This window comes from Micropterus dolomieu, linkage group LG03, assembly GCF_021292245.1.
Source record: "Micropterus dolomieu isolate WLL.071019.BEF.003 ecotype Adirondacks linkage group LG03, ASM2129224v1, whole genome shotgun sequence".
NCBI lineage: Eukaryota > Metazoa > Chordata > Actinopteri > Centrarchiformes > Centrarchidae > Micropterus > Micropterus dolomieu.
In genome coordinates, this window is record NC_060152.1 from 3,927,739 (window position 1) to 3,952,631 (window position 24,893).

The 24,893-nt window shown below is 41.8% G+C and overlaps 1 protein-coding gene across 1 annotated transcript; it reads right to left on the reverse strand.

The window, feature by feature from the left end:
- Positions 1 to 746: 746 nt before the first annotated feature.
- On the reverse strand, positions 747 to 15,940 carry prdm1a (PR domain containing 1a, with ZNF domain). The gene is made up of 7 exons (XM_046046165.1): positions 15,773 to 15,940; positions 12,023 to 12,358; positions 9,696 to 9,815; positions 8,203 to 8,455; positions 3,622 to 4,712; positions 3,221 to 3,349; positions 747 to 3,105 (listed from the first exon to the last, which is right to left on the reverse strand). The coding sequence occupies exons 1-7, from the start codon at positions 15,797 to 15,799 to the stop codon at positions 2,500 to 2,502; spliced, it is 2,562 nt and encodes an 853-aa protein (XP_045902121.1). The 5' UTR covers positions 15,800 to 15,940; the 3' UTR covers positions 747 to 2,499.
- Positions 15,941 to 24,893: the final 8,953 nt, after the last annotated feature.

A 24,893-nucleotide genomic window follows, 5' to 3' on the forward strand; every position in this document is an offset into this window, starting at 1 on the left:
TTGACACGAGGGGGAAATTAGCTATAGAGCACAAAACCATTTATTGTACCAGACTGCGAACATGTTTATGTCTGCTGTAAAGTTGGGAACTTTAACATGAGGATCTATTGAGATTGACTTTTGGAGCCAGCCTCAAGTGGCCATTTGATGAAGTGCATTTTTTGGCACATCAGCTTTGGCTTTATTTTTCAGCCCTAGAGATGGCTGCTTGGTCCAGATGCCTGGCTCAGGGGGCAAAACTCTCATGAGGCCTCACCTGCTCTGTCTTACTGTCGCACATGAGGCTGGACACACTAATACCTGTGTATGTATATATATAGAGACATACAAAGTAAGGAGGGCCCGTGAAGATAATCTTGCCTAGGGCCTCATGTTGTCTAGACCCGGGCCTGTGTACATAAAATATGATATGAATGCCATGTTAAAGCTCATAGTCATTTACTATTCTTAGTTGATGGGTTTCATCTCTGACCAAATTATGTAGGAATGAAAGTAAAACTTCACCCTGAGCATTAATTCTGGACGATTAAGCCTCTGCTCGGGTTGAAATTGTACGAAGCTGTAACAGAAAATATGTGCCATACTCAATATACAATTGAGTAATTGATAAAGGTGTAAGTTGCCGTAGGTGCAACAGGAGTGTCTATAATTATCTAAGATGACCATTATACTAATACACACAAAAAGAAGAAAAAAACAACAACAGAACACACTGAGCCATAGGGTTTAGATTAGAGCAGTGAACATTTATATCATAATTTACACTTTTTGACATTTTTGCACATAAATAACTATGTAAACCAGAATGTAAACAGAGACAGTCCTTTAGGGGATTTTCCTCTGGAGTTAAAGCTCTGATCAGAGAATGAGACGCTTTGGTGGAACGTTAGTTAGGGAGAAAGATAATGAAACAGAGCGGGGGCGACTGTATAGAATTGAGGATGTTGATGTAAAACTGCTGCAGAAAATCACAATTGCTTTAGTAACATTAAGCTCATTCTTAATGCCATTATGACCAGTTTCACTGATACTGTACGCAGTGTAAATGGTGCAAGCATCGGCACTGAAGTTATAAAGTAGGAGGAGGGGGGCCAGTGCATAAAAGAAGGCCGAGGTGCTTTGGTGTATGCCAGTTCATTAACAAGATGGTGGGCAGGTGGGGTTGAAGAAGGGGCCATTGCTTCTCAACCAAAATATTAACAAACAACAAGAACAACAACAAAACATAAAAAAGAGAGACCACAGCTAAAGAGCAAACACTTCATCATATGCCCACAGTATATCTTCCCTTCTTCAGCATTTTGATTCCTCAAGTCCATCTTCCCTTGTTTTGATTTTCCTTTCCTCTTTTTTGGTGTGCATTTGAAATTAAAGCCACGTGAACTTTGGTTTCTAGCGTCAAGTGAGAATCCCTTAAACTGAGGATGTTCACTTCCCTATCGGGAGTTGACAGTGTTGTAGAAAAATAAAACAAAAGGAGGGACGAGGGGGGTGGCTAACCAGCCTCCCAAGTCCATTATGTGCTACATGTTGAGCAAGCCGAGCCGCTCCTTTGGACCACATGAAGAGCTGCACTTTAGTTCAGTTTGGTTTCTTCTTCTTCTTCTCCTCCTTCTTCAAGTAGCAGAACGCAAATAAATACAAAGCTCCTGTCTCTAGCTGTCCCTTTAAACACACATAAACCCACGCAGTCATATAGTCACATGCACACTGAGGTAACTGTTGTGAAAAATATACAAAAAATGCCCTTTTTTTTATTTCATTTAAATTAAGAAGGCATCAGAAAAGGACACAAACATACTTTAGGGAAGCTATCAAGCAGGGTTGAAATAAAGCTCTTCTTGCTAAATCAACAAATTTATGTGCCGTATTTTGGCAAGTTTTTCAACCCTTTTTAACCTGCTATATTGGTGACTAAATTTAAATAGATAAAACCCTGAAGAGTGGACACCCCTGATTCTATTGTTCAGAGATTTGGGACAGATATAGGCATAGAAAGAGTGACTACAGAGAAATGGCCACCTAGAGAAAAAAAAAAAAAAAACAGACAGAAAAATAGTATTTTACATTGATTTCACCCGTCACTGTAACCATCCCTTCCACTTATTGCTTTTGAAGACAACAATAAAAAGTATAATAAATTAAGGAGGTTATATAACAACTAATTGATCAACAAAACAAAGACATTTGAAAATGGAGAACAAATAATACAACAACAATAATGATAATAGCATTATATTAATTACATTAAAGATAAATCCTGGGTGGATGATTGTCTCTAAGTAAATAAATGCTGAAACGGCTAAGTAGTCATGGGACAGTGTCTCTTCAGCCCTGAGTACGTGAGTCCCTGATAAGTTGAAAACCTGGTGTATTCATGACGTCACTCTTGATGACAACCAGGTAGAGAATCATTTATTTACAACTGTTGCTCCTGGCAAGCCAGTCCGCATTGAGTCGTGCAGTCTTGACTCTATGTCCCTTGGGTTTAAAGGTCACTTAAGCGTGATCCTCTGACTCCTGCTTGATGGTGAGGTTGGCAGGAAGTGGTAGGATGGGGCTGCTACGCCGCATCTTGATGACTGATGTCTCATTCGGGGAATCGTATACACGATAACCTGCAGACAGAAGCTCGGTGGCGCCGCCCTTGTGGTGTGGATGGAAGTTGGAGGACTTAATGTCGGTCTCCCTCCACAGCATCCCCAAGATCTGCTTCTCCAACATAGCCTCCACCTCCACCCCTCCCTGCAGCTGCTCCAGCTGCTCGGCATTCTCACTGACATCAAAGCGCTCAATCTCCTCATTGGCGCGCTGCACCTCCTCCAATGCGGCCTGACTGGAGACAGCTGGGCTGCCAGGGCCAGTGTTAGCTGCCAGGCAGTAGCCCTTCAGGTGAAGCCGCAGGCTGCACAGATGTATGTAGTGGCGTTGGCAGTGGGGGCATTTGTGTGGACGCTCGCGGGAGTGCAGGCGCTTGTGCAGCTTGAGGTGAACAAACTGGGTGAACTTGGCTGGGCAGAGTTTGCAGTGGTACGGCTTCTCCCCTGAGTGGAGGCGCAGGTGAGTTTTCAGATTGCTGGTGCTGCTGAAACGCTTTTGACAAACCTGGAAGAAGCGACAAAAGAATTTATATCAGCAGCTAGTAACAACCCACCAACCAATCATCTAGTTATTAACTCATCTGTCAGCTCAGTGCATCATCTTCAGCATAGTTTCTTACCGTGCATTCATGTGGCTTCTCCCCAGTATGGACCAGGAAGTGCTTCTGTAGGTGAGCCAGCTGTGTAAAGCCTTTGTTACAGGTCTGACATTTGAAAGGTCTCTCTCCACTGTGGACACGAAGATGAACCTGCGTGACGAAAAAAAACAAAATCTGCTTAGGCACATTGATTATGTTGATGGAAGGACAGTTGTCAATAGGTTCTGTTTGTGTGATGTGTTTTTTTAAAAAGCATTTTATGACACTCCATTTTGTGCTTTTAACCTGCTCTGCGGTCTAATGATTAAACTGTAATCCTCACAGTACTAAGGAATGGAATGACAATAAGGCAGTAAATCGAACAAGTGGAGATGATTTTAAAAGCCAAACATGGAACAACTCGGTGGCATCTTGAGCCTCACCTTCAGGTTCGACAGCTGTCCGAAGGTTTTGCTGCACACGTTGCACTCGTACTTGATTTTCCCATTCTGCTTCTTCAGCGGGTATGGCAGTGCCTTGTACCCTGCTGAGCCTACGCCTCGCTTCACCTTGGTCAAGTTGATGGCCTCCTCATCATCATGCTCACTGGCATTGCCCAAGAGGGCTGAGGTAGGCTTGGTGGGCACCCGCTCGTTGGAAGGTGCTGTGCCTGCTGTTGGGGAGCTGCTGGAGGGGGCGTGGGTGGGTCTGTGTGGGTGATGGTGCCCGGAGTAAGGGTGGTGAGGTCCTGCTTTGTCTTTTAGAGATGTGGCAGCTGAGAAGGCACTGGTTGGCCCAGGAAGGAGGAAGTCTCTGTGGGCAGAGATGGACGAGGGATGGACTGGGTCAGGAATCAGGAAGCGCCTCCCAGCTGTGTCGGAGGGCAGGATGGGCACATGTGGGGGCAGGAGGTTGCTGTATAGCGGGTACATCCTGGGAAAGATTCCTCCTACGGTTGGGACACCACCACCAGGCAGAGGGTAGTGATGGGACAGCAGGTAGCGTGAATAGGGGGCTCCTGGAGGGTAGAAGGATGAGGAGAGGGGAGCAGATGGTGGGGAGTAACCGGGGTAGGAACCCAGTCCCGTGTGGTAGAAACTACCAGGGGATGGCACCGGACCCGAGGGGCTCCCCTGAGGGCTGCTGTCTGGGCTGCTCCTCGCCGATGGGCTGGGTGTGGCTGAAGACTGGTTGCCAGGGGATCGAGTCGTGGGGTAAGCAAGCTGGCCAGGTTTGTGGCTCAGGAAGTCTTCAGGAATGTGAGGGTGTGGCCTGAGAGCCGGGTAGAGGGCACGAGGGTACAGGGGGCGTTCAGGGCTGTCGGCACAGAGCGGGCGGGTGGGAAGCGGCCGGCTGGGCTCCCTCTTCATGGACGAGGACGAGGAGGTGCTGTTGGTGCCATGCAGAATGGAGAGGACACTGTGTTCCCTCTTGGGCGGGGTGGGGGTGACTGCGATGGGAGACAGGCTGGAGGCTTCGACAAAACGCTCCTCACTGCTCACCTGCTGCTGCTTCACCTCCAAGAGAGACTGCTCTGAATGGACAGAGAGAGAGGAAAGAGGTCAGTGGGAGTTCACCAGAGAAAGATCGGCCCCCGGTGATTCTCCCGGGGGGCCGATTAATAAATGACTAATTTTTTTTTTTTAAAGTTGAAATCATGACTTCTACTTAACAATTTAAATACTCAATCCCTTTAAGATTGAGCCTCTGCAGGTCACACAGTTCTCTTCAGCAGATGTGTGTGTGGGTGTGTCACAGGGTTAAGGAATACCGTAAGTAACTCGGTGGGCCAATTAAGGTGACAGATTTGATGAACGATTTGTGAGGGGCGAGGGGAAAAGACAGGAAGTGAAGCGTGACAGTTGCCTCTGGCCACTGTGTGTGTTTATATCTGTGTGTGTGTGTGTGTGCGCCTATAAAATCAAGATAAAATCAAAATGGTGGCAGACAGACAGGGCTGATGGAAAGTTTCCTGCTAAAGATATCCTCTGAAAAATCTTGGCCTCCACCTGCCCTCCTCATACACATACACACACACACCGTGTGACAAGATACACACACAGAGGCGCCTGAAGACAAAGGCCTCTATCTGATTTGTTGACTCTTCCACTTCTGGAGAACACACACGCACACACTTTTGATCAATCTCCTACTCTCCTGATTTTCCAGGCAATTCGCTATTGTTTCCGGGTCAAAGGTTAGATTAGAGAGCTTCCACCTCAGTCACTCACACCTACTGTCTCCTCTGGATGATGAAAGAGTGGATTAGGAGGAGAGCTCATACTCGCACACTCTAAAAGCCCTGTGTAGTCAGCTAACAGCACATCTCGGCTGTTAAATGGCCACAGACAGACCCTTGAAGCGCCGCAGTCTATTATCTGTAAGCTCATTTACTGCCCAGTCAACATTTAACCATGAGGTCGCCCAGAGGCGAGTGTGTGTGTGTGTGTGTGTGTGAGAGTGTGTGTGAGTGTGAGTGTGAGTGTGTGTGTGTGTGTGTGTGTGTGTGAGAGAGATGGAGGTTGTCAAAGTTAATCCTAAGTGCCAGCACTGATGAAATTTGTTGGACTCCCCCTGATTTGCCACACACACACACACACACAGAGTTGATGACCCTTGAATGAGTAGTATAGCGGCAGTGTGTAAACATTGAGGTTATCAGTTAGCCATCCTCCACCTCCCCTCTCCTTCCCTTTTCCAGAAAACAAACAGGGCCGCCATCTTGGAGATATCAATCTGTCAACACGGCCGTTCTGCCAGGAAGTTCAAGTAGTCAACAGAGGGGGTGGGAAGTGCGACCATACCTCTAGCACTCCCTCCTCCACCTTCTTTCTAGTCTTTTCAAGTGGCAAATATATTAGGGCAAATGGCCGATACACTCTGACACACACCCACATGCAGTGTGTGTGATCTAGCATGTGTTTGAGATGAAAAGAGTGGGTGTGAATGTGTTGGCATGTCATGCTTGTGCCTGTTTGTATGTGTGTGTGTGAGAGAAGAGAGAGTGTTTTTGTCTTTGAACACAACACACACACACACACACACACAGATGACAGGTGCTTTTAGGTGCTAACACTTAAAGAATGCTAAACGTTGGTGACAAAAAAGATTGAGAGAAGAAAAGAAGAGAAAGTGAAGGAGTGAGACTGAGGTGCATTCTCAGTCATTTTGCTCTCTCACACAGACACACACGCACACACACACACACACACACACAAATGGAGATGTCAACACACACGTCTGGTTTTGCTATGACTGCACTGCAAAACCAGTGAGAAAAACACTATGCAGACAACAGTATAATTAAAAAAATAAAAAGGACCAGGATAGAATAGTGAGACACATCCTTATTCAAGGTTTGAGTCTAATGAGTAGTATCTGATAATTGGACCTGAATGTGTCTCCTCTGATGTCAAACAAAAAACAAATATGGTGGCACTGAAAGCAGCAGGATACAGATTCTATCAGAGAGACTTAAAAGATAACTTCAATAACTAGATTGCATTTTTTTCAGTCGGTAGAACGACCACTAGGATTCATCTGAGTATCTTCCTCTTCTTTTACCTTTTGCCCTTGTAACTGGCTTTCAGTTTAACGTTACTTTGACAGATTGTGGTATTCTTGTTTTCACTTAACTGATGAGATTGTTTCTGACAGCATTTGTAGAGCTAAAACTCCAATTGGCCACACCAACAGTCAAATGTTGTACTCATTTTAGGAACGTCTGCTCATCAGACCGAACAGGAAAAAAAAGTAAGCTGAAACTTATAGCTCTGTAGACAAAATAGCCGTCAAGTGCAGGTATGTGTCTTTATACTGCAATATTCAAGTCACTTGCAGGTCAGCATGAGCCTGTGGGGCCTAAATGACAGAGGAAGCTAATTAAAGACAACACATATACTGTATACACACACACACACACACACACACACACACACACTGGAGAGAGGGGTGGGGGGCAGGCAGAGGGTGCCTCCTGCCACTTTCCCCCAGGTCATGCGCATTTTTCACTGGGCAGTGGAGTCGCCCAGGCTGGGTCTGCCGATTCCTCTGCCACCTTAACACTGCTATTAGCCTGCAGTCACACCTGGAAACCCCTGAGCTCCCACTCTCTCTCTTTGTTTTCCTCTTAGCGTGCTCTCTCTTTGATCAGCTCAACTAAAGTGGATAAGTGCAGTTAGTCTGCTGTGTCATGAATGTGTATGTAGGGTGAATTTTAGTGCTGTGTGTCCATATTTGTGTCTTTTGCCTCCCTGCTAAACATATAAAAATAATTTAGTCAATTATGATGTTAGTTAAAAGGTTTGGGTTGTGGGTTGACATTAATGGTTATGGGATTCATTTTGCAATTAAAAGGTTAAGAAAAGACTTATAGAATACAAAAATACTTAGATTAGATTAATACTGTTTTTCTGTGAGGACGCAGAAATCTGACACTCACTTTTAGATGTTTTCCTCATAAAATGGAAACACTAACTGTCTCTGCTCCTTTTATTGAGGTTGAGCAAGGTTGTGTGTGTGAGCTTTCATGTTAAAAGCGGGTCTTTAAGTGTGTAAGACCGTGGCATTAGGGGCCATATCCCCCTGTCTGTGTAATTACACTGTCACTGGCACACACACACAGATACACACTCACACAAAATACAACGATGGCACTGACAGAGATGAAAGGTTGTTGGTCTTGTACTCTTGTGTGTTATGTATGTGTGTGTGTGTGAGATAATGACAGGCTAACGTTCAGAGAGGAAGGAGACATAGCTACACTCAAAAACACTGTTAGGCTTTAAGAGCGGCGACAGGACACGTTCAAGACACACACACACACACCAGCACTGCCTATTGATTTGATGTTTTTGAGATAGCAGCACAGAGCCGCAGACATTTAAAACAAAAGCCTGTTCTTTCACAATAACAACAATCTGTTCAAAATTGAAAACATACACAATATTGACCTCCAGATTCATAAATGTCCTTATTGCTCCTCATCAACCATATTGGTCATTAAAAGATTAAAAAAAACTTACTGAGTTTCTGCATCATCAACTCTCCGGATGGTGGGTAGTGGAGACGTCGGGCGAAGTCATGGCAGTACCAGACGAGCAGCTCAGCGCCGGCCGGAACGGGCTTTACCGTGTAGAAGTAAATCTCCATGCCATTCTGACACGCCGCTAGGTTCTGCTCAGCCACGGAGTGGGCCGGGTTCACGTACCGCATCCAGTTAGAGCGAGTCTCATCCAGGCCATCGACGAAGTGATGGAACTCCCTGTCCTCGTAGATCTGGAGCAAGGAAGAAAGAAATATTTGTAAGATTTTAAAGTTATGATTTCTTTTGTTTAAAGGTAAGATTTATTGTAGTTAATTTAACCAGGAAAAAAACTGATATTTAAATTTTTCCTCAATTTATTTTTTTCACCTTTTTACAGTTGTTTGTGATAAAAATGGATAGAATATAAGTTTTGACAAAACTAAATCAGTTAATTCAGTTCAATAAAAGAAATAAAAGTATATATTTTTACATCTTTAATATGTAAATTCCTCTCTTTTTCTCCTCCCTTCCTTCACTTGGCTGACAAACTGCCTCACAATCCAAGTGAGTTACTGGCCACAACAGTAACTAAATAACTGGAGGAAGTAATTAACTGACTAAATAAATAAATACATCTGTATATCTTAACTAACTCAATAACAAAAAAGTAAACGTGTAAATAAGTAATAGATAATAAACTAAGTGCAAGTTTTAATATAAATCACACTACATTCAACCATCTTATTACTCTTGTCTTATCCCTCTCTCCGTCCCTCCATCCATTCATTTCTCACCATGTCCCTCTCTTTACCTTCACCTCCTTCAGACGGACGAACACACACAGAGTGGCGAGATCCTCTTTTATATTGAGAAGAGAAAGGAAGGACAAACTCATTTTCTATCTCTCCTCCCCCTTTCCTTGCCTCTCTCTTTCACTCTCTAACTATCTCTCGTTTCTCTTGACTTAGAGAGAGTGTGTATATGTGTGTGTGTCTGCATGCGTGCATGGGCGCGTGAGAAAGTGAGATATGACCATGAATGGAACACCTTTCTGATTTAGTGCCTGCTTGTGGCTTGAAGCATAGTGAGTCTTTCTTTTCATGCAAGTCACACACACACACACACACACACACACACAACACACACAACACACACAACACAGGCGTTGGTCAGGTAGGTGGTTTGTGAGAGTGTGTACTCTCACTGTCAGTTACCGGTAGTGATGGAGTGTATTCTGTTGAATTGTGTGTGTGTGTGTGTGTGTGTGTACACACTTACAGGAACCACAGTGTGACATGCTATTTGTGTGAATGTGACATCACATCTCCATCTCTCTTTCTCACACAGACACACACACAGAGAAAAACAGCGAGCCCAGTTTCCTGTTCCATTGACTGACTGTCGACATATGTGACGTCACAGGAAGGGGTCCCGCCGGCTTCTGAGGAAGTGTGCGTGTCTGTGTGTGTACGTACGTGTTTGTGTACTCACCCTCCAGAAGTATTTGCGGTTGGCATCTTTGGGGACGCTGTCAGCCGTGTAGATCTCGCCCACCAGGGGACCGAAGCGAGTTCCTTTGGGGATGTACTCCCTGCTGCACACGCCGACCACCTGCATGAAGATACGCACACAGAGACAGGTTAGACAAAAGATCGAGGGGGTCTTTGAAGTGGATTGTGTGTGATATATGACGCCTGAAGATTGTTGCACACTTAATTTTAGCCTCTCAACAGGAAATAATCTGGTGAGTTCTTAAACCAATAAAATCATCATGAAATCAATCGTTTAAAACTACTTTCTTTGTTCTTTTGATGTGTTTTCACAGTGATTCACATGCTTGTAGTGTGGTATTGCAGCGTCAGCAAGTGGCATGGAAGCATCAATCAACGTGGTGTGATTACACAGCAACAGTCAATCTATTATCTGGCTTTTAATGTCTTAAAAACACCAGATGGTATCTTGTTAAGATGCAAGAATTTTGCATGTAAAGATCATTTGTGATAACACACATGAGAAACAAGGTGTTTTTGACCACATGTTTTGCCGTAGATTTCTGTGTGTGTGTGTTTTCATGCAGTTTTGCACATCCATCAGTCATATGTGTCATTAAATCTAATTAAGTCTTATTGTATGTACAAATACAGACTCACAGACTCGCTCTATCAATCAGCTGTCACAGACGATGATTAATGAACCAACTTCACACTTCAGTTCATTTGGAGTGTGTGTGTGTGTGTGTGTGTGTGTGTGTGTCTGGAGAAAAACTGTAAAATCTCTTCTTTCACATCTCTTTCTCTCTCTCTCGTCACACCTCCACTATTCGCCACATCAAACCAAAACTGCAGCCACTTCAGACGCTTCGGGGGGAAACATTCAAATACTCAAAAGAAAAAAAAAAAACTTTTGTTTCTCCTTTTTCTTCTTCTTGTCTGATTCAATCAAAGAACAAAAAATGAGAGGAGGAGGAGAAAGAAGTAGAGAAAGAAGAGAAAAGAGAGGGATTATGTGGCGACAAGACATCAGGCTCTAGCCGTGGACGGTAGAGAAACACACACACACACATTTCCTTCATGCATAACCGACACAAACAGACATCTTTCCCAAACCTCTGGTGACAAGGGAAATCCCCCCTTCCCCTTTTCCCTCTTTAGGACCATACATAAGTGTGTGTGCACAAGTGTGTGTAACCAGAGTTCTTTTTAACTTATTAACAGACTTTTATAATGCTCCCTCTCTTTCTTTGACCCAAAACTCAATCTTTGATCAGAGTGCCAAAATCCCATCCTCAGCCTTTCCCTTCTTCCTCTCTCGGTCCAGATAAATATTGGCTGATAGCCTATCAGCTCGTAAACAAAACACACTTCTCTCTCTGGTTCTTTCCTGTTGATAAGCCCCCTGATGAGAAAATCTATGTGATCACGCCATTTTAAGTTTACAGACAAACTCACAAAGTGTCAAAATTGCCAAAGTCACAACCTATTGACCTGCAGTCATGCACTTTTTTTCTCAATACACTGTATAGATCTGGAAAACACTGTATAGATCCACTGCAGGAGATTAACTAAACCTCAAGCCTCAACACTAAAATCTTTGATCTCTAAAATCAATAACTGCAGGGTTGATGCAGTTATTATCACCATTGAGTCAACTGTTATTTTACCAGTTATTGACTGAAACAAAGTCTTTCAGGAGTTTCAAGACAACCTGAATAAAGTAAAGCTTCATTTTTAAAGAACATAAACCTTACAAACCACTGCAGATTTGACATTTGAGGCATCTGAGAGTCAAAGTTCACATTATAGCCTCCTTAAATGTCACTAAGCAGCTTTAAAATCAGCAGACAAAGACAGAGGCAGTTTTAAGGTATTGTGTTTGTTAAGATGCCTTATTGTGCCCCCTGTCAGATGGGACAGTTATTGCAGCTAGTTTAATGACAAGAATAAAATGAAGTCTTTGGGGTTTGAAACACACACAGACACACACACACACAATTGTGATAAGGCCTTCACCATTTTCTCAGATGATGAATGAGTTTTCATGGATAGATGAGAGCTGATGAAGTCGCTGTTACGGTGTGTGTGTGTGTGTGTGTGTGTGTGCGCGCTTTAATTCTGCTTCAGGCGTTTCACACGCCCACTCACATGCACATTCCTCTGTAATGTGTGTGTGAAGTTTTATGATGAGACACGACCCTCTCTTCATTACATGACCCACATCTGACTCACGAGTGTGCAGAGAAATTGAGACTGCAGAGAAAGTTAGCATGTCTGCCAGTGTGTGTGTGTGTGTGTGTGTGTGTGTGTGTGTTTGAATCTGACCTCCTTGCTGTCAGCCGGGTGTTTTAAAGCCAGGTTTCGGGGCAGTGATGCCTCAGCTCTGGTTGTTGATGTCATGGTGTCACAGTCTGGCCCCGCCTCCCATGGTGTGTCTTTAACAATGTATGTGCACTTCTCCTCAAACTCTGCCTCTGTCCATCTGGTCATGTCTGCGTCTTCCATGTCCATCTCCATGTCGATGTCTGTGTCTGCCATCGTCTCGGCTCCATCAGAGCTTGGGCTGGCGATTGAGGCCATCTTGGCTTCACGGTGTGTGTCGTCCTGCTCCACGGTGCTCGCCCCCTCACTGGTCAACATGGCCGAGCTATGAGAGGTCGCCTGCTTGGCATAAACAGAGAGAAAAAAAGGGATATTTTTTATTTCCTTTATTTAAACATTTCCGCCAATGAAAACTCAGAAAGGTACAACAATATTTTAGAAAGAAAGACTTCATGGAAACTAAATAAAGATCTTTGAAAAATATGGGTAGAAGGAAGGTGGGAGGGCTGAGGGAAGAACAGAAAAGATAAGAACAGTGGAGAATCAAAAAAGGAAAGACAGAAGGAACGAAGGAAAGGAGGGAGGAAAAAGAAACATGAGAGCAAACTGACTATTTTTTTTTTTTTTTTTTTTTTTTTTTAAAGGTGAAGATGAGAAAGGGGACTCAAGAAGAAAAGAAGAAAGAGAAAGAAAGTAAGAAAAAGATGAAAGCAGAGACAGAGGCAGTGGACTAAGTGGAAAAATGATAACTGAAGTAAGAAAGAATGGAGATGTGGGAGGAAAAAGATAAGAGATAAAACGAGTAAAGAAAGAAAAGGATTGGGACAAAAAGTTAATAAAGCAGACATAGGGATGCAGAGGGAGAGAATAAAGAGGAAGAGCTGTGATTATTATGTGGGGTGACTCAGGGGGGGTCTGACTAAAACTACTGACTCACTCACTCACACACACACACACACAGACACACACACACACACACTTAGAAACAGACCGGAAGCATTTTGTCTTGTCAACCATTTACACAGAACATGAACAAATTTGGGAAACAATTAAAAAAATATAAAAACCTAGGACTAAAATCTGCATTCATTCATGACTAGTAATAATCACTTAAATTTAATACAATAATAATAATAATAATATTATAATGGGGTAATTATTTGCAAAAAGATTCTAAACCAAGCACCGTAAAACATTTTATTCGTAAATTCAAACTAACTGACGTTCAGTTGTTTTCTTCTCTTCTCCTCAGATGTAACAAGAAATACTATCTGTTTTCTATCTGAAAATTTAATTTAACTGATTGATTTCTCGCTTATTTTTCCTTTTTTTTGTCTATAAAAACCACAAGGTAAAATTTAAGATGAGTCAGGCTGAGAAAGGAGACTTTGATCAAAGAACGAGAACGAGAAAGAGGAACTGATAGAAGACATGTGTCTCAGAGTGATCCAGTGGAATGATGCTCCTTTCCAAATATGTAAATCCTTAATTATATTAAGAATTTAGTTTTCAAACTGATGTATTTCATAAAATAATAAAGTCAAATAAACTCTGACACTTGTAGGCATCAGACTAATACTGAACAATGAATGTCAGCAACATTTTCCATCAAATCCAATTTTGCTGTAAATGAACAATTATTAAAAAAGAGACAAAGTGATTCATTTAACATTAAGTCAGAGTCTGTTTATCTGCAGGTTATCCGCATTTCTCTTTGTGTCCTCTTTCTCTCTCTTTCTGCAATTCTCAAGTCAGTATCTCTAAAGTAAATGGACTTTTCATATATCCTTTGTCTTTTTGTCCGTTTCTCTGTATAAGACTACTCCTTATCCAGAAAGTATATACAGAAATGTAACTCAGACAGTTATAAGTTTCAATGTGTCAGAGAAATTTTAAGTTTTCCCAACAATGTGGTGGATTTACTCCTCTGTATCCTCCCTCTGTCTCCCCCCCCGCCTCCTCCCCGTCTCTTCCTGGGGTTGAAGACAGAGGAAGGAAACGCCGTCTGTGTCTGAATGAAGCTAAAATTGGAAGCAGAGTGGCACTGCAGCGGAACCGGCAAATCATCCCAACTCCCAGCGTGTGTGCATGTGTGTGTGTTGCTAATGGTTAGGGGGGGGGGGGGGCAATGAGGAAGGGAGCGCCAAAACTTTTCCATTTGGGGGGCCACAGCAGCGCAAACAAGACTTCAAACGTGATCCCACCCAAATCCCCCACACACACAGTCAGAAATCCACACAGGGACAAACATGCTGCTCGTCCCACGCAGACGAGCGGAAAGCAGCAGATCTTTAGTGACCACACTCAGCTCTGTGAATTCTTCTGGAGCCGCAAGAAAGAAAATGATTTCACATCCAAGTCACAGCCAAGTTTTCCTCCAAACAGCAACAAGTAATGACACAATGAGATGAACTGAAATCACTTCTGGTTACAGACAACGAGTGATTCTTAGAAAATACAAAATTACATTTTCACATTGGACTCCCTTTTAGGAACCACACACTGGAAAAAAAAGTCCAGACCCTTATCAGCTCTTCTTATTTATAGTCATTTTGATGTTTTTTGAGATCTTGCAAATCACACAACTGACTTTTTTTTATTCTAAACTTGTAAAACAAAAGGCACTTAAAATTATTAAAATACTACCAAAACCTAAAAATCTTAAATCATTAAGAAAAATTGATCTTCTTTGCTTCAAACATCACCTGCATCCTCACTTTTGCAGTAAAACTCATTAGACAGGAGCAAAGCAAATAATTCAAATTACATTCTAATCCCACAATATCCATTGTTAGAACTGTAAAATGATATTTCCAGCAAGAAAATGTATTTCTCCCGAAGAGCGGCTACACTTTTTCCCACAGAGAACTGACCAGCAAAACAGTTTCTGCTCTATTTGTCATTTAAATGAAGCACATTAAAAACTGCTCACATATGGAAATGTTTCTCAATATTTCAGCTCTCATAAGAACTCAGAATCCTCTTTGCATAACAGCTGCAACATTGAAAACTAATAGTGAAACCAAAAACCAAGAAACAATTCACCTATTGCACATGCCAAGACCAACTGAAAATACAAAAGCTGTCTGTACACAGTCAGAGGAATTTCAAATTAAGTTGCAATTTAATAAGTCATGTCAATATGAAACTATGAGCTGTTTAACAACATATCAGGGGAAAACAGCAATGAGACATCACACTTTCTCATTTAAATCCAAGTGGAAAAAGGCAAATTCTAAATAAAAAGGAGGACACTTTTTCTGACAAAAAACAATGTTCATGTCTGTGTCCAGCTGCGTTCATTACAATCCATGTGTAAACTGCTTAATGTCTGCAATGAAGCTTAAAATCCCAACTGAGGTGCTGAAAAACCTCACCCTCACTCAAAGCAAAACACCTCCAAGCAGCGCTTAGAATCTAAACTAAATCCAAAAAAAGTGCAAAAAACACTGCTGCACGTCATTAGCAGCATGAAGATAAGAAAATAGAACTCGGCTCAAGCCAGAAATAAAAAACTCTTTGAATTCCCAGTCAGAAATAAGCAACAAAAGAAGGAAAAAAAGCCAAACAACCTCACAACTAGATGAATTTGAATCTTAAAATTTAAAATTTTACTTAATTTGACAATCCGGAAAATGTAAAACAATAGGCTATATAAAATAAAAGAAGTCTAAAACAAAAGGAGTTCTTTTGTTTGTTTGTTTTTAAATAAACTGATCTTTTGAAGCTGTCAACGAGCTGCTCCGTACTCACCGTGTGACTTTGATCCCATCCACACATGGGAACTACCGGCCAGATCCCCTGTATATGTCTGTCTGAGGATAGAGCGTGAGTGTAGGACAGGTGCAGATCTCCCCCTCCGTACGTCCCGCTCCGAGCGCTGATACTCCACACTGGGCTGAGCGTGTTAAAGTGCGCGTATTTGAGTGTATGATCCACTCGTTGTCCTGTGTTCAACTGCCTGAAAAATCAACATCCCTCTGACTTAGTTGGAAAGAGGGCCGTCTTTCGCTCTCTCTCCAAGCCACGCCCCCACGGTCCTTATCCCTCCTTCATGGGTCCGCCCATCTCACTCCCTCTTTTCCACGCACGCACACACAAACACACTTTTCATTATGAAGAAGCAACAGCAAGCGCTTTCACCTGGGGCCATGAGTCACTCACACACACACGCACACACACACACACTGAACAACTTTTTCTGCATCAAAATAAAGTTTTCTTTCCGTGATGTTGATAATGGTGCGTGTGCGCGCGCCCGCGTGTGTGTGTAGGGAAATGTCTGTTAGCAGCTTGAAAGGGATAAACAACATATGTGTGTGTGTGTGTGTGTGTGTGTGTGTGTGTTGTGGGGGAGCATTGAGTCACTGTCACAGGATGTCCCCCTCTTCCCCAGGAAAACACACACACACACACACACTCACACACACACACACACACACACACACCGACATACACGCACTCGCTCTGCCTCTAGGGGGCAGGACTGGTTTGCCCTTGTTGCTGAGGAACTTAAAGTAGGCCTACTCTCTCTGTGTCTCTCACCCTGTCCTGTTTCTCCCTCCCTCTCCTCTCATTCTCCATGGTCCTATAGCTTGCGCTCCTTCTCTTTCCGTCTCTCCCTCTCTTTCCCACGTGTCTTGCTTTTACTTTCTCTCTCTTTAAAGTGACTTAATTTCCAGTTTCTACTTTTCATTTTTAACTTGCTTTATTGGCTGACATGTGGATACAGTCGTTTTGCAGTAGCTTGTGGAGGAGTAACGCAGAGGATAAAGGAATTGATGAAAAAATGATCAAGAATGAGCAGAATCAACTATGCACAATATGCACTTACTCTGATTGTACAAATACATTATTGTAGCTTCTTTATTTGGACATGATAGAGTTTTCATTTCTCTCGCTGGCTGCATCAGTGATGGATGTTTGGATGGATGTATTTTGCTGTTGAATACCATTTGAATGAAATGTGCTTGATACAATCCATGCGACAGCCACAGAGATTGTTTTCATTGCTGTGTGTTTGATTTGTTGATTTCTGTCGTGATGTAAAGAGAATTTCAATAAATATAACATAAAATGATTCTCAAATAAATTGCCTACCCCCACTTTAATATATGATTAGGCTTAGGGCAACTAAAAAACGTGGTTACGGTTAGGGAAAGATTGTGGTAATTGTTAATAAAAGGGCAAACATGAATTGCTGGGTAGGTCTAGTCTCCTGCAGGAAAATCTGACATAAAAGCTACATATTTGGCACAATCACTTCCTGCAGCGATACAAAATGTACATCACGGGGTGCCAAATTGTTGAATATGGAACTCATTCTTCTAGAAATGCACTGTACAATAATAAACCCTCCAATAATTTTGCATCATTTGTTAGATATTTCTGCTGCTTATCGTCAAGTATCAGACAGTAATTGTCGAGGGATGACAACATGCACAGCAACATTATGCAATAATTGGTAGTAGTGCATTACGTTGTTGTTGTGATAGATTTCCTTCCTGGGATTCCAGTATTACAATACCAGGGGCCTGGGGTCCTGAGGCAATGAGACGTCATTTACAAAAGTCAGCACACCATCAAAATACTATAAAGCTGTTAGCCGCAGATACAATTACTACATAATGTTGCTTTAAATTAGTTCATATCTGCTCCTATGCTGTAAAGCCGTTTGCTGGATATTCATAATTTCATCCAAGCTGCTGGCATGGATAAAGATGGAATAAGACGGAATGGTCTGATGATTACAAGGGCTGTTTTTTCTCCATTTTTGCCCTACACTGATCTGATATGTGATCTCCTCAATAACTTAAAACTGGCTCATTCACAGTGTTTTCAGGTTGATCAAACTTATTTTATTTTGTTCATCAGAGATGACCACTAAGTGATACATTTATTACAGTGCTCTTAAAAAAAGTAAACAAGCCTTGAAATTTAAGCTCTCTGTGTTTGACTTTGTGCAGCTGTAGGTGTATGTCTGCAAGGAGCTTTATTACATTTTCTGTCTTTTTCTCCTTCTTTTTTCCTCTTTTTATCTTCTCTCTGTGTCTCAGTTTTAATAATCATGACATGCATCAGTATCTCACATATGCTATAAGAAAAAAAATGTTCTAGAGAGATGTCAGAAATAAATTCAATATAAGCGTAAAACAACTCACAGATCTCACTCTCCCTGTTATAACAAAAGCTCACTCACTTACTAACACTGGAAATTCCCATCTAATTGTCCCCCAGACTCCTTCAATTTACCTCCTACTCACTCGCCTCCCCCTTCTCTTCTCCATGTCTTTGATTTCCACATTGTATTTACAAAATTATTTTTCCACACTGACCTCTCTCTCACTTGTTTCTCTCTCTTTATTCCTTTGATGCCTCCCATACAAAATAAATAAATTCTGAAAAAGTCACTGTTCCTTTTTCAGTGTTTTTGGGTTTCTCTCACTTGATTTCCTTTGTTTTAAGATAATATAAGACACATAAAGTGCAACGGAATGGAATCTGCATTGAAAAGAAAATCAGAACCTGACAAAAAATAAAATTATATATTGGCAGAAAATGAAAATGAATCAAATAGAAAATAGAAAAACAATATAAAGTTATCAAGTATCACGTTTGATGTGAAGGACATGACGCAGCTGAATTCATTCCATATTGATTGTAAAAGTGAACATCAGTACATTGACAGTCAATGGAAACCTCTAAACCTTAGAAGATGATTCTAAAGAAAGGTTTTATCAGATTCTAAAAATCATGAAAAAAACTTTTGATTAAATGCATTATTATGGATGTCTTTGGTTTTTTCATGTAAATGAAGAGTTTCTTTCTGGAAATGTATTAAGTTTCCAGTTTTTTTAGCAAATTCAGCTGGCAATACTTAAAACATGAAAGATTCTGGCTCCAAAACAAAAAACTGTTTTATCGTCACACTGCTCTGACTTTAATACTAAAACACAGATACAATACTGGGAGAGAGGTTGCATATTAGTAGCTTTCCTGTGTCAAACTGAAAGAAACTAAATGTACGCTCACGCTATCATTGCCAGATCGACAATCATCCACATCAGCCTTCAGAAAGCTAAATGACTCTCCGTCTGTTTGTGTCTTTTTCTTTCTCTAATGAAGAACGATGATCAGGAAAAGAAAACAAGCAACAGGAAGAAGAGAAGAAGAGAGAGAGAGAGAGAGAGAGAGAGAGAGAGAGAGAGAGAGAGACAGGACCTCCCTCTCTCTCTCTCTCTGGTGACAGAGGGTCTGACCACATCACTCGCTGCCTACTGCTTCCTGCCAACAGACGACCCCGACACACACACACACACACACACACACACACACACACACACACACACACACACACACACACACACACAGCTGCAGATCTGTCCCACAGCTGTCGGACATGTTGATGCTTTGCAACCAAGCAATTCCTCCCTCTGCAAAACAACTAGAGACCAGAGAGAGAGAGAGAGAGAGAGATTAAAAAAGTTGTGTACTTTTTTAAGATGGTAGCTCATTGGCCGATGACAATATGTATGGACCTGGGTTTACACACACCTACCCTGTCACCAAATTACGGTTCACACTGCGGTGCACATAAAGAAGCAGTAGAGTGCGAGCAGCAGTGTTCACATGCAGTACTTGTCCAGTTTTGTACAACATGAACATACTAGATATAGTGACGCACAAATATGTTACCAGCAGCTATGAGCTCAATTAGTTTCTGTTCAAAACTGGTCAGTCTGCTGCTGACTTCATATCATGACATATGCCCCCTGTTCCTGTGGAGCTACATTTGAGGACATGTAGCACCACCTTTCCAAAGGAATGTCCAATATGTGGGGTAGCCAACATGCGTTAAAAGCAAGAATATCAACGCAAATGTATTCTCAAAGGAGGCAGGTGTACCATTTACCCGACCATCCATTTAAAAAACACAAACTCAAGTTCAATTTGAAGACTAAAATAATTTGCACACCGATAATGTTGAGAGGCCAAACAGTGCCAAACGTGCAATGCACTTTCATTGGATACGCCTTTTCTCTTAGGTGCTTTATACAAGCACATCTTTTTTTTGGCTAAATTTAAATCAAACTAATCAAATTAGAACAGCTCATCATGAGGAATTTGACTGCAAAAGGCTTCACCAGTGTTAAAAGTCTTTCTAATCCCGAAAATCTGTCTTCTTAGTATTAAACATTCACCCCTGGTGGCTCTGAAAAGTCTGTTATAAACCACGACTTTTGCAGCATAATCCACTTTTGGGGGGTATCTTCAGAAGGTGGTGGGTGGGGAGTTTATGGTGGGGGGTGTATCTAAAGGTAGTTTACTCCCCCTGCAGAAAACAGCTCTGAAGTCACATTGAAATGTGGCCCTGCATGCATGCCTGCAGGAGACAGAGAGGAGAGACAAAAGCAGGCCCAGAGACCACCTGGGACTCTGTTAGTTTAACAGAGGGCCTCTATCACACACACACACACACACACACACACACACACACACATGTGTGCGGGCACACACACTTTCCTCTTACATAAACTTTGTACTCTGCTCAGGAGTTATAGCCAGTGAGTTCTGCTGAAATCTGCCTTCTGTGAGAGCCAAATACAAGCTATAATGAGGAGATGGGAGGTGAGGAGAGGGGGAGTGAAGGTGAGAAAGCAGCAGTAAAAGGAGAAAGAGGATGGGAATGGGTGGATGGGCTTTGGGGGCTACAGGTGGGATTAACACTTCACATTCCTTTGGATGAAAATGTAACCTGTCAGTTTGTGTTCAGGCACTTACTGCAGTCTAAATCTGGCAATCTGGTTATATTCACTATGTGGTCAAAAATATATGGACAGCCGAACATGACATCTCCTTCCAAAACCACGGTCATTGATCCGCTGCTGTAACTCTCTCCACTCTAGTTTCAGTGTTCCTACCAGATTTTGGAAGATGGTTGCAGGGATTTGCTCCCATTCAGACACAAGAGCATTACTGAGGTCCAACACTGATACTGAGTTATCAGGTCTGGTTCACATTTGGTGCTCCAGTTCATCTCAAAGGTGTTGGATGGGGTTGAGATCTGGGCTCTGTGCAGGCCAGTCAAATTCTTCTGCACCAAACTGGGAAAAGCATTTTTTTTATGAACCTGGCTTTGTGCATGGAGGCATTGTCATGTTGGAGCAGAAAAAGGTCTTACCAAAACTCCTGCCACAAAGTTGGAAGCACACTATTAACAAAAATTTAATTGTACGCTCTAGCAAAATGATTTTCTGAACCTTAACCTATACGTATATACCTTAACCTTAACACATGGTGCACAGAACATTAACTGTGGTCTCCGGTGTCAACGTCCTTTGAACGTCTAATCATCCACCTTGTCCATCTCCCTGTGACTTCTGTCAGAACATGAACCTCACGCTATCTGAACTGGAAGAAATGGTACCAGTGAATGCTATTCAGGCAGCAATTACACCTCCTCCAAACTAAAATTATAATAGATAGTAGGGTTGACTTTTGAAGCTAATGTACCTCGCTGTTATACTCCGCAATCAGACTTTCTTCATCCATTAAGAGAAAAAGAAACACACACACACACACACACACACACACACACACAGAAAGAGATAGAGTTCATCCTGATAAAGTTCTCCTGAGTGTTAAATGATTTCCTCTCCTTTCTCTCTCCCTTTCTCCTCCCCCATTCCCATCTTCCCCCGTCCTCTTCCCGACTCCTCTTCAGTCCTCCCCTGAGTCCCAAACATTTTAATTGCAGCCCACAGGCCATTTGATGCCACGCCAAATCACTGTGAAGAGATCAGCTATTGTCCATTTCCTTTGTGTGTGTGTGTGTGTGTGTGTGTGTGTGTGTGTGTGTGTGTGCGCGTGTATATGTGTGTGTTAGACTGTGTCCTACCAAATGACGGTTATACTGTAGGCCAGTGCATGGTAGACCCTCTGTATGTGTGTGTGTGTGTGTGTGCGGATTTAGTGATTTAATCCCTGAATAGAGAAGCCATTAGGGAGAATTAGGCAGGTTAGACCCAACCATGATCCCCCCACCCTTTGTGTGTGTGTTGGACAGCCGTGAACGCGTGGCATGCGTCAAGTCGAGGGCCTCAAAAAGAAGAGAAGGAGGTGTGTTGTGGATGGAGGAGGAGGGGTGTGGTAGCCATCTCTCCTAATCTTGCCAATCCACCCCTGCTGTGTACACACACACACACACACACACATATATACAAGAGTGGGTTCATCGCCACACTCTCTCAACAGATGGCTGTAGCAGAAAGGCCAAGGGTAAACTTGAGCAATACCCAAACCAGACAGTCACCCACTCCATTAACCCCCTCCCCCAGTCCTCCAGCTAATCACAGTGTCCTCAGCACGCAAACAAGCACGCTCTTCATTAATAGGCAACTAAACACACACAAACACACTGTTCAGAGCTGGCAATAAAATCCACTTCATGTGAAGCTTGAAGCAGTCTACTAACATGCATAGACGTTTGTATGCATGATGTTGACATGGGATGATTCTGCAGATCGGGGGCAATTGTAATATTTAAAAAATGTATATTTTAAAATAATTTATTCTTACAATAACACGTGAATACAGTTAATAAAGGTAAAGGTAATACACAACATAAGCCCAATAAAGGTCTGATGTTGATTGACAACAATGTGGTGTTTTGTCCTGTGTAGTTCTGTAGTCATCCACTTATTCTCCTCACAAGACCCCAACAGAAACACTACCATGTCACCTCTACTCTAGTTTGATAACATGTAAGGCTACATCTACACTACTACAATTTTGTTTAAAAGCAGAGCTTTTAATTTTCGCCTGTCTGCACTAAAACGCAGCCCCGGAGTTTTAAAACAAAAACGGGGTCAACAGCGTTTTCAAATTTCTGTTTTAGATCTTTGCTTTAGTCTGGATGGGGGGTAGCAAAAAGTCTGAGTTTTAAAACGAAAACAAAGTAGTTAATTATTATTAACATGACTATATTTGTCTATACCATTATTAATTTTCAGTCTATCCCACTATTGTGGATACTGTGTTGGCTGCTCCCCCCCTAAAAAGACTAAGTTCAATGTGGAATTTAAAGGAATAAAAAGTAAAGTTTGATATTGATATTAAGTTTGATATTTTAGGAAATGTATTAATACATGCCTCAAAGTTAGATGAGATGATTGATATGTTAAACAACGTATTTAGAGCCAGCGGCCCATTAGCTTAAGGCTGGAAGCAGGGTGAAACAGTTAGGCTGGCTTTCTCCAAAGTTAAAAACAACATCCGATCAGTGGGCTAGTAGTAACTTTGATCTGCCACATTACAACTTTTTTTGTGCATGGATTAAACATGTTAATGAATGACCTTTATAGGATCTGGTTGTCATCATATGTTTAAACTTTGGAAGGAGCCATGCTAGCTGTTTTCCCCTGCTCTTAGTCTTTGCTAAGCTAAGCTAATTGTGTCCTGGCTCTAGCGCCATTCTTAACACCCAGATGTGAGAGTGGTATAAATCTTCTAATTGGCATCGTTGGAACTGGATGTAATTGTTCAGTGAAATTTTTACTTTCGATGGAAACTGCGCTGGAAAAAAATGTATCACTTGGCTTCTTCAACACAGTGGATGATGTTTTGAATGAAATTATTCTATTTGTTTAAACTTTATGTCAACTTCTACAATGGTTCGACTAGATTACATCTGACTGAGCAGAAGTCTGTGACGTAAAACATGACTTAGTAAACATAGCTGACGAAAACTGTCTACTTCATTTTTTTTCTCCTTCTCTTCTCTTATAACATGAATTTTCTTTCTGTTTAGAGAATTGATTGAAAGTCCACAAAGTCCAACAGGTTACATGTTACAGGCTAACATCTGTAGTTAACAGTCTTGATGTGTCCGGATGTCATAAGCAACCAGGCCTAAACACATCAAAAGTTACGCAGTGACTCTGACAGAACTTACAACAACTTCTAATTGTAGTGTTTGTCCTGTTATTTGTTGCTCATTTTGAGTGCAGAGCAATCCAGTCTGTTTCACTGCTGCATACGTCACTTTCAGCCAACAATGAGCGTCAGTCCTGAGACGAGTTGAAGAATCCCTCCAAGAAACAAAAATAAATCACTTAAAGCACTTAAAAGAAGAAAAAAAGGGACCCAGAGGCTTCCCGCACTCGCTCTCAGGTAGCTATTAAAAAACTTCAGGACATAAACATGTTCCAGCAATATTCCAGTAAACAGCGGAAACGTGCAATGAGTCACCGCATGCAACAGCAGCGTGGAGATAACACACACACACACACACACACACGCCTGATGTCATGTTACCCCCTGTCCTGGTAGTTTCCAAGTTTCCATTTTAACAAGCCTGCGGACAAACCACTCTAGTGCAACTATTATACTTAAAGTCTCACAGAGTGGTTGAAAAAAAAAATCTAATTAATAGTGACTTCATTGTTCTTTGTGGTGTTTTTATCTTGTACTGTATCACTATTACATTCCTAAAGTATTTTTACTAGTTCAAAATGGACAGGGTGTCTGCTGTACTTAGTAAGTGAAGTTAGAGTGACATTATTGCACTTCTATCTTCTCTTGTGTTACTTTATTATGTCAGTATTCTTATAGGAGTTATTTTAGAGTCATGTTCTTAAAAACAGTTTGATTATAGATCAGTTATTGATAATTATCAATTTCTGCTGATGAGCTGCATCAATGATTAACCTGACAAAAACTGCAGACATGAACACAGTAGATTCAGGAGACAAAAAATATGCTATAAGTCATATATTATTTTTGTTCTTCTTTCGCCTCTCTTTTTATTTTTTATAAACACAAGAATTTAAATTTCAAAACGTTTTGCTTTGAAATTTAAAATATGGGAAATTTA

What these genes read in the sequence shown, in the direction of transcription:
- prdm1a (XM_046046165.1), bottom strand. Translation starts at nt 15,799, where the DNA reads ATGTGTGGATGGGATCAAAGTCACACG. An exon ending in ACCGCAAATACTTCTGGAGG is followed by an intron (nt 8,456 to 9,695) that starts GTGAGTACACAA and finishes TCCTTGCTCCAG; the next exon opens with ATCTACGAGGACAGGGAGTT. An exon ending in AGAAGCCACATGAATGCACG is followed by an intron (nt 3,106 to 3,220) that starts GTAAGAAACTAT and finishes CGCTTCTTCCAG; the next exon opens with GTTTGTCAAAAGCGTTTCAG.